The sequence below is a fragment of the Habropoda laboriosa genome, unplaced genomic scaffold (assembly GCF_001263275.1).
Source record: "Habropoda laboriosa isolate 0110345459 unplaced genomic scaffold, ASM126327v1 scaffold718, whole genome shotgun sequence".
NCBI classification, from domain to species: Eukaryota; Metazoa; Arthropoda; class Insecta; order Hymenoptera; family Apidae; genus Habropoda; species Habropoda laboriosa.
The window spans coordinates 1076293-1086502 of record NW_017100942.1 but is presented as its reverse complement, the minus strand read 5'-3'; the positions used below and the strand labels follow the sequence as shown (position 1 = coordinate 1086502).

The following is a 10210-nucleotide window of genomic DNA, read 5'->3' as shown; positions in this document are numbered from 1 at the left end:
TTTGTTTACTGTTTGTGAAAGATTGCAAACAAAATTACGTTTATTATGGAAAATACTTATTTTTTTAGAACGTTTTTTCCTAAAATGTTGAATAACATAAATATCTATGCATTTACATTCTTTTACAAACACTATTTATTGATTACTATTTGACAAAAGAAAAAGAAAACAAATAAGCATATCAGCCGATGCGTGTTTTTTTATAAAAATATGTACTATGTATATACACGTATGATGAAATGTTTATTTATTTAATCATTCTCCCCTGGGAATATTCGAAGTATACACACACACGTACTTTATCTGACCTAATTTTCTCGATTTCATCAGCTTATTACACTATACGCCTAAGTCGTTGCAAATGAGAGCTCAATTGAAACACATGCTGCATACAATGATCTTATTATCGTTGCTATCTATGCGAAAGTAAGTCACACGGAGTACACACTTTCACCGTTACACTCGATAATTGCTTATTAACCACGAAATCAGCTCATCTAGTGAAAGTTGAAAGAGGTTACAAATTCGCACTTTCCTCTTTCTTGAGCCACTAATATGATGACACATGAATTTATTACTAGTCGTAGAATTTATACTAATTAAATTCTCGATATATTTATCGCAAAAGATATCGGTTAGTAATATCATGTAAAAAACAAAGTTGCATGGTAGTAAATTTTTTTTTGGTGTCGTCTAACAAATGATCATTTGCAGTGGTGTATAAAAGTTGTTTAACAAATACCAAATTTAGAAATAGATATAATTCCGCGCTAATATTTTAAGAGAATAAATTTTGTGCGATGTAAATCTAAAACATGAGGAATTGTGGTAATTATTCGTAAAGTATTCGTCATATATTTCATTATTTAAATTAGTTAAAAAATAATATATCACACGAATGTTTATTCAATATCATGGCTCGTTGGTCTAGGGGTATGATTCTCGCTTCGGGTGCGAGAGGTCCCGGGTTCAAATCCCGGACGAGCCCAAGTTGGTTATTTTTTTTATTCCTTCTTTTCTTTTGATCCTTCTCCATTCTATTTACATTGTTCTGATATTGTCGTAATTTACATACTTTCTATACGAAGTCAATTATTTTTAGTTTCATGATTTAAGAACGTTAAATTCGAAGTCGTGTGATCGATTACTTCGTGAATCTATCGAAAACATTAAACATGGCACTCGCATGGAACCCGTCAAAGAAACATAGTGATCGAGAAAGGTATGTTTATTAAACTATCAAGCTACTTATTGTATTACTTCATATCCATTTTTTTGCTAAATTATTTAGGAAATTAGTCTTAAGTAGTGAATTTCATTCACAGTATACAGTACATGAGTACCATCTGCTACATAACCTCTCTCACGTGAAACTGACAGTAATGCAATCCCCATTTAATTTCTGTTTTAGGTGGATTTGTATTTATCCCCTTTATATAAATAGTAAGAAAACTCTTGCAGAAGGTCGGAAACTCGCAAAAGATAAATGTGTAGAAAATCCTACGCATCAAGAGATTCGTGATGTTTTGGTAGCAGCTGGTTTCAATGTTGCAGTAGAAAATAAACTTCATCCAAAAGAACGTAGCAAAGAATTGTTATATCGCGGGCGTATTCGTGTACAATTGAAAAGTGATGATGGCATTGCTTTAAAATCTGAATTCCCCACTAGGGATTCTGTTATGTCTTACCTAGGCACCACTATTCCAAGATTGAAAACTCGACAAGGAAAGCAAACCAGTGGTGAACAGTCAACTCAGTCATCAAATTTATCAACAAAGAAGGGAAAGGGAAAAGGAAAAGGCAGGAGAGGATAAAACAGAATAAACACACTAAAAGTTATAAATATTTTTCACTTATGTATATTTTAATATTAAAATAAGAATTGTTCTCCTGTACAAAAAGAAATTATATTACATCTTGTGTGACACACCCAGTGTTAATCTGAATTTTTTCTATTCGTATATAGAAATATTTAATACAGTTCTTAAATGATTAACATCATGTTTATCATATGTTCTTCAAAATTTCAGAATATTTATGAATATTGAGTTAGATTCTATATCTTCATATGAAAGGAATTGTATTATTCACTATCATTTTCAGCTTGATTCTTCTCTGTTGATTGTTCATTTTTAGTTGTACCTTCATTTTCATTATTAATTGAATCTGTTACATTTTCTTCTTCTTTCAAATTATTATCTGTATTATTTGTTAAATCAGAAGATTGTTGATGTGGTGAACCAACAATCTGAGATAATGGTCGTGTTTGTTTACTGTGGGGTATGTATTGTACTATATAACCAGTAGGTTGAAGGTAATGTGTTAAAGAATAAGGATGAATCTGTAAATGTAACATGTAAGTGATGTAATTTTTACAAGTTAACTAACATTTACAATAAAATACTACGCACATTGTTATTGTAATTTGTGAGGGGTGATCCTGAAATAGGTGAATATTGCTCATTTGTAGGCATTAATTTATTCTTACTATTCTTTTTTAGTTTAGTACGTTGTAATGCCTGAAAATATAAAAGTTATTGTTGAAAATTATGGATGTGTACTTATGATATTACATTATGTTATTTACTCTGTTGGTGTTTCCAAGAAGTGAACCTTGTGGGCGTAACATATTACGAAGCTCGGACCGTGCATTTATTAAGCTATGTATTGGTAAAGTAGCTGTTTTTAAAAGAGCTCTAGGAATATCATGTAAGGCCTGAATGTGTGGGTGTAAATTAGGATGTAACACAGAACTTATTAAATCATTTCCAAGTGGTAAATGTGGCATTGTGTTCAATGTATTTAAAGCTGGATGTAAAACACTGTTAATAAGGGGAGTGTATAAATTTGGTGCTTGAACTAGAGGAGCAGCTCCAAATGGTGAATATAATGCAGGAATATGTGAAGCTCCAACAATGGAATCAGACAAATTTGTCATTGAATTCTGTTCATTCTCAGATGGATATGTATTGTCCTCACTAACTGGATTATTCATTCCAACTACATTGTTTTCATCATTGTTTGAATCACAATTTGTTTCTCTTCTGAAATGAGCATGACCTTTTAAAGGTCCTCCAGTAAGAAAATAATTTGCAACTTGATGAGCATCACCTAAGAATTATTAATTAAAACAAAAATTAATAGTATTATCTACTGAATATTCTCATATACTCTGACTTCTTTAATACGATTAATTTTGTTTCTTTTTAAATTATTGACACCTTACCAACACGAAGGTGTCGTCTAGATCCTGCTACACCACGTGACGTTCGATATTGTTCAGTCAGACCTTTAAAATTAATATTAAAATTATCTTCTTTTAATTCTTTACGAAAATGTATTTTGTAATTCGAATCTGAGCAGAAAATTTATATACGAGATGCAATATAATATTTTTTTAAATTGCTCACACATTTGTATTACCTTGGTAATCATTGTGTACATCAGGATGGTTGGACTTTGTTGAAATAAGTGTTTGTAGTTCATCAGATTTAGCACAAGAAACACTACACTTAAATATTCCAGTATAGTATAAAATAAAAATAAAAAATATCAACTGATATCGTTCCATGTTATACTTGAAGAACTTAAAACTATTAAGATAATGACGACGAAAAGACGAAACGCGAACTCCAGACTGGAGTCTGACCTAATTAGGCCTGAAATTTATTAACTTTACAAGTCAAAACTTGCTGACAGCTTATAGACATCTTTCTGTTTGTCATAATAAAAGTACGTACGAATTACAACAGAATTTAAACAATTAACGCAACAATGACTTCTGTAACATTCATTTACATTTGTAAGAGATACATTATTGCATATAACAAAATATCAACTTCCGGTTTTCAAAATCGGCGCTTTATAAGCATAAACGAAGTATGTTTCATATGTTCAATTCTAATTCCGAACACTGTTAGTGTTGCAATCTTATTCTATGCTGAATAGGTAACGTTGGAAGTGACACGAGAATGGTAATGGGGCTCTAGAGCCCCAAAATCACGTGACAAAGGAATCCATTGGTCTATTCTCTACTTACCTCCTGTTATTATGAACGGAAAAAAGCAATAAAGTATTAAAAATTGAAATTTAAAAATGACATTACTAGTTTTATATATTGTATGAAAGAGTGAACAATGGAGATTAATTTTGAAAGTGAAAAAAATAAAAAATTATCCTTCCCGTGACAATGTTTGAAACACTGCCGTGACCAGGATTCGAACCTGGGTTACTACGGCCACAACGTAGGGTCCTAACCACTAGACGATCACGGCTATTGAAGGTTATGTTAAAGTATTTTATTTTTTAATAGACTCTGCACATATAGATTACATCAAATGTATAAATATCAAATTTATTTATTTTTACACGAAATATTATTGCAAAAAATAAATTGCATCACTTTAATACGATTGATATTATAGTAGACAATAGGTAAATTATTTTTCTATACATATTTATTAACGCTTAAGAAAAGAATACGTGCTAATATTATCATAATTGCGTATTTATTAGTTTAACACTTAAAATAAATTAATAATAATTTTACAACAGCTGAGAAAAAAGGAATTTTGTTATATGTTGAAAATTTTTCTTACACATCTTTTTGTAACAACTTCTATTCAAGAAATTAATGATTCATTTCTTATGCATAAATTTCAATTTGTGACATCAATATTCGATAATGCAGTTTCTTATTCGTTGAGTCTTTTGAAGTACAATAATAACTGCAGTTCGCGCTCATAGATGGTGATAAGTGAAACTCAGGTGGAGAAGACGAGACGACTCCTCGTACCTCCTGTCCTCCTGCTATTGTCCGGCTTCCAGCGACCGCCGTTGCGACCACCGACTATTTTGCCCCTGCCATTCCGAGTATTTGATACAATCCCTGGAAGACGAACATAAATTTCAGATGCTTTATTAAGGTACTAGCAGCATTCTTTAAAATGCATACCCATCGTTAAGTTTAGTCGAGAATCAAATAAGAAGTAGTGATTTGTTTTTCGTTTATGGTTAGCATAAAGTGCTTAAATATATCAATTTGGTATGCAAACATCGATCATATCATCGAACTTTCAGTAATTTCCGATACACATCCGCGCGGAGATGCTGAAGTAAGTACGGCCCTCTGAAGATCATATATCTAATCTGTAACCATCTCGTATATTCTGCTTTCCTGGTAACGAGAATCTCCAAGCGAGCCTACTCCAACAGTGTTGATAACATTCCGGTATCGTTCTCTTTTTTCATCTTCTTCATTTTTCTCCTCTTCCTTCTAAAAAGTTACATACCATGAATCATATCTGGTAGAATTGATCACGATACCTAAAAGCCAGCTATTACACAAATGACTTGTGAATCGTTGATTTTTAACTTATTCGTTATAAATGTATTTGCACACACGTTGTGCATGATAATGTATAAGAAAATAGTTACACGAACGGTTAAACGAAAGATTTTGTTTCAGCTAAGAATACTTGGCATTATACGTATGAACGTACAGGGGCGATGCAAGTTAACCTCGTTTTTTGTATTCTTAGGAAACGATTATTTTCTCTGTCCGTACCATCAATCGTATCGCGTTAAAATAGCTTCTTTGCTGACACGTGGAAAGGTATAAGTAAGTTCAAGGTGCAAATAGTCGCGAGTATTACACGTGGAACGAGTAAAACCAACTTTACAAGTACTGTGTTTTCTTAAATGGCTTTGCGACGTGGAACAATAATTTCTGCTTCTCCTTGAAATATTTCATCCGTCAGATAATCAGTCCGGCAACTCTATTCTCTTGTTGCCAAAACTCAATTAATGCAAATTTGCGCTCGGTGAGAAATGTGACATTTCCTAACGTGGCGAACGGAAGGAGTTGAGGATGACTTAATGTTATTGCGGAAATGCTGCTGGTAATTTGAGATCGTATCGATGTCTACCGCATAGTTAATGTACGGGACAGGATTCAATAATACGGACATGTCTCTGACATTATGCTAAATCGACGTTATTAATATTATTATTGCTATTTAAGCGAAGCTTTTTCGATGGTTTTTATTAACTTATCAACACATTTAGCACATTCTTCCACGTTTTTGTGATCAATATTATACACCTAATATTGTAAAAAAAAGAGTAATGTAATAATTATTCTTTAGGAAAAAATATAAAGTGTGATATTTAGCAGTTAATACCTGTTTAGCAAATTGTCTTTTTAGTCTCTTATCTTGAAAAATCATCTTTTCACCTATTGTAAGGTTTTTGAACGTTTTCGCTCGCAGTGGTCCGAACTTTTTCTGAAACTTTTTCACGTTTCCATCGCAAACACTTTGAAGTTCTTGAATTTTCTCATGTACCTTACGTTGTCGTTCTCCTAATCGGTCCACTCTTCTCGTGAACCTCTGGAGATCCTTGTAGCCGTGACAGTAATCGTTTATCATTTTTATTCTTAATTCTTCTTTGATCTACACATTGTACATGACGTACAAATAATTATCTACATTATAAACGGAAATATAGATTAACGATTAATCGAAGATCAATCGAAAATCGACAACACAGAATAATATAAAGGCAATAAAAATAATTACTTGTTCCAGTTCGTTTATTACTCGAGCTTTGTATCCATCCGACAGATTTGGATGTTTACTGAAAATTCTGTCGATTCGCGCGCGACTCGATTCAATCCACGAGTCGACTTTTTCGTCGATCCTCTCGTGTCCATAATCAATCAACAGTGATTCTTCTTGATTTACGTTGTCAGCCACCCTCGATAGAACCTCGCCGCTCCAATACAAAACACGATCTTTTTCCTCCAATAAACAGTCCCATGTGTCAGGCATACGTCCTACCGTTTGCCCCATTGTTGCATCTGTGCGAGCACATAACCGCCAAAACGTGTAATACGGTAGAGATGATCTATTGGTTTGGCGCCCTCTGTCTAAAAGTCAAGTAAATACGCAGCGCCACCGGTGATCCATTACAAGTCGGGTTTGCTTTGCTTTCGTATGATTTTAACCGAAATTTTGGAAACAATAGCGTGCCGTTAGTTACGTTTGATAACGTCATGACTTTTGTTCTTACCGGTATTGTGAAATTCGTGCTAAGTAAACAGGTGTCGGCAATATCCTTCCCGGATAATTCGTACAGCGTGAAACGGTTTTTTTCGTAACAACAAATATGACGTGTTTGTCGGTGGGCCGCGTGTAATGTGTTTGTATCGACCGTTTCGACACACTGTTGATCACTGAGTATCAAAAATTGCTTCACGAGGAAATTAAAGACCACGAGGATCGTCGAGTGCATGTATGCGTGAACGCGAATGAAATTTCACGTGAGTAGAACCATGTCGATGTTTTTAATACGTTTCAAAGAGTTTTAATAAATGCGAATTTCTGGCGGACGATCGTCACGTAACGTCACGTAGTATTCGCCCTACATTGAAATGCCGGATCCAGTATCGGTAAAGCAATTATGGGTATTTTTAATTCCGTTAGAAGTGTATTCCCTTTTCACGAACATTTTCTGCTTGACATTTCTTCGTTAAACATGCAGAAACGTTCTGAAAACAATTCTTGATATTTTACAAGAATGCAGCATCGATATGTTGTTTATTTTTAGTTTATAATACGTTTTACACGGGATTATTTTTTATCGCAGTTAGGTTTAAAATTAACGTTAAATATTCTATTTCGACGGATTCGACGGTATTGAGATTCCTAATACAGGTAATCGTCTCTTTGTTTGTGTTACAAACTACATATGTATGTATAGGGGTATACGGGTACTCGAAAATTTCACGCCTGTTAGTGTTAGCTATTTTGATTAAGATCTAGTTACTACGCTAAACGTACGAACATTTGAAATTTCCTCTAATATTGCAAATTTGACAACTTGAACACCTGAGAATTCAAGCAATTTTTATTAAAATTTTCAACCATTCGTACTTTACAGTTAATCAATTTCCCCACTCTGATTCCATTTCGTTTAATTTTCATTCATCTAAACCTCATTCGTTATCTTCCTCCTTTTTTTACTATTCTCAGAATCCGAGGATTCTTTTCAATCTACATTAAAATTACATTAAATACGCATTTACTTTTCATTCTGTTTTCGTTCGATTTAAATTCCATTCGCACGCAGTTAGAACTACAGCCACACTCTCGTTTCGCGGTTAAACAACGTTCTACTTAACGGTCTCTCGTTTAGAGTTAAACGGGTAGATGGCGTTGAAAAAAAGAACGCCTTGTTTTCTTCGTTCCTCCCCTCTCTCTCTCTCTCTCTCCTTCGTCTTCTTTTTCTCTTCCTCGTCATACCTATGCTTCGCATTGTTTGCAGCCGCGTAAGCAAATAACACGGCCGCATAATAGCTGTAAACTTGGCCGGACCGCGACAAAAGGTCGATTCTTCGCGGAGTGTCCGCGAGGATTACGTTGAGCGTGATTTCACGCTATCAGACAGTGGAAAAAGGAACTAGAGCGGACGTCCGGCCGTCTCGAAAGTCCGCGAAATTCAATCGTCGCGCGGGGCTCGTGTCGGGGTGTCAATTGAAAGCAACGTAATCTCCGTTCAGCCCGACCAATAATCGGCTTATTGATTTCGATTCGAGGCTAAAGCACCGTCCACAACAACAACACCCGCCGTGGCTCGAGCTGCTTGTTTTTTTTCTCTTCTTTTTTTTTCTTTTTCCTACCTTCTCTGTGTTTTTTAATTGACAATCGAGCTTCTGAACATGGGCACCGGAGTGACGCGAGTTGGTTTTAATTCATTTTTCGCGGTGAACGCTTCAAATGGGATATTTAAAGCGACCGTCCAGGGGCGTAGGTGTAATTTAATTTCCCTGAATAAAAATGGCACGTTTGTTCGTTCGTTGAGTCCTATTGAAAACATTCTCTTTATTTATGACCATTTTCATAGGGTATACAATATGGAGGTAAATTTATTTGTACGTTTCACTCCCTTTTTATTGTTTTACCTTTGCATTGTGCATTTGTACAATAAATATATGATATTATTAACGCATTTATTTGTTCATTTTAAAATACTTCGCCTGTTCAGTGATAGAATTTGATTAGATTGAAATAATTATGGAATAAATATTCAAAATTTATTCACGATATATAGATTGTAGGTTAATTTATGCGTAGAATATTGAAATAATTTCTTACTACGTTTTACTCGTTTTTCTATTATTTCCACTTCGCATTGTGTATTTGTACGATAAATATATAATATTATCAACGCATTCGTTGGTTCGTTTCGAAGTTTTTGTTCAGCGATAGAACCTGACGACACGGAAGTAATTACGAAACAAAATATTTGAAATTTATTCACGACCTATAGGTTATTGTTCAAAGTTTACTTCACCTATGTATATTTGTTTAAAATATTTTTCCGACATTTACGTGTTCGTTAACGTGGCCAATATTTACGCGTGAAATGTCGCGTTTGCAAGAATAGAGAAACTGCGAAGGTGTGATTGGACAAAACGATTTATCGCGCGGAACATTATTTCGTGGAAACGATTCTACGTGAAGAAAAACGCGCGCGCTGTAACTTACACGAATGTCTCTTATTTCACGCAGCCAGGCCGCGTAGACGTGGAATTCATATCGGAAACTCGTATCTTACGACGTATTTCAATTTCGTCGGGAGTTAATTAACCGTATGAACTGCGTACGTTTTATTTCTACCTGTATTTCCCTGAATTTTTCCATCTACCCTTGCGCGCGTATTTTAATTCATTTAAACGCGGATTTTTCGGAATTTCTCCGTGGGAATAAAAGCGGCTGTTAAACGCGTGTGTTAAATTAGGTGTACGATTTAAATATCGAGAACGATATTTTTTTCTCGCGCTCAGTCAACGCAAGGGAGTGGTTCTTTTTTCTTCGCAGAGGAAATATCAAAATGGCGATCGCTTTGGTCGAGTTCAACCGACTGTGATTGTAGTTTTAGAAATTTTTTCTAACGTTTACACTTGGTTTGGGGAGCGTTGCTACTTACGTACGGATAATAGAGATTTTTTTGGAAATTTATTGCTGTTTTTACTGTGTATTAAATAACGACGCTGTTTCGGGAATAGAGCTTCATATTTTTAGCTGTTTTTTGGCGTGTGTTCGTGTCACTGTGTAACATATTTTGATGGGTATAGAATGTAGAATTTTAGGTATTTAGAGCAAAAGAGAAACGATGAATATTTATAGGAATTTATATTAAAATTTTT

At 34.4% G+C, this 10210-nt stretch overlaps 3 protein-coding genes and 2 non-coding genes across 5 annotated transcripts; 2 read left to right on the top strand and 3 right to left on the bottom strand.

Moving 5' to 3' along the window:
- Positions 1-916: 916 nt before the first annotated feature.
- Positions 917-988, top strand: Trnap-cgg. Its single transcript has one exon. It is a non-coding gene; the product is annotated as a tRNA-Pro (tRNA).
- Positions 989-1163: 175 nt separating this feature from the next.
- On the top strand, positions 1164-1829 carry LOC108577653 (signal recognition particle 19 kDa protein). The gene is made up of 2 exons (XM_017940832.1): positions 1164-1222; positions 1412-1829. Exons 1-2 carry the CDS (start codon positions 1176-1178, stop codon positions 1812-1814), a joined length of 450 nt encoding a protein of 149 aa, XP_017796321.1. The 5' UTR covers positions 1164-1175; the 3' UTR covers positions 1815-1829.
- A 561-nt stretch (positions 1830-2390) lies between these two features.
- Positions 2391-3571, bottom strand: LOC108577619. The gene is made up of 4 exons (XM_017940796.1): positions 3424-3571; positions 3227-3355; positions 2588-3111; positions 2391-2519 (listed from the first exon to the last, which is right to left on the bottom strand). The coding sequence occupies exons 1-4, from the start codon at positions 3569-3571 to the stop codon at positions 2391-2393; spliced, it is 930 nt and encodes a 309-aa protein (XP_017796285.1).
- A 631-nt stretch (positions 3572-4202) lies between these two features.
- Positions 4203-4274, bottom strand: Trnah-gug. Its single transcript has one exon. It is a non-coding gene; the product is annotated as a tRNA-His (tRNA).
- A 1739-nt stretch (positions 4275-6013) lies between these two features.
- LOC108577618 lies at positions 6014-6851 on the bottom strand. The gene is made up of 3 exons (XM_017940795.1): positions 6579-6851; positions 6183-6452; positions 6014-6103 (listed from the first exon to the last, which is right to left on the bottom strand). Exons 1-3 carry the CDS (start codon positions 6849-6851, stop codon positions 6014-6016), a joined length of 633 nt encoding a protein of 210 aa, XP_017796284.1.
- Between the last annotated feature and the right edge of the window lie 3359 nt (positions 6852-10210).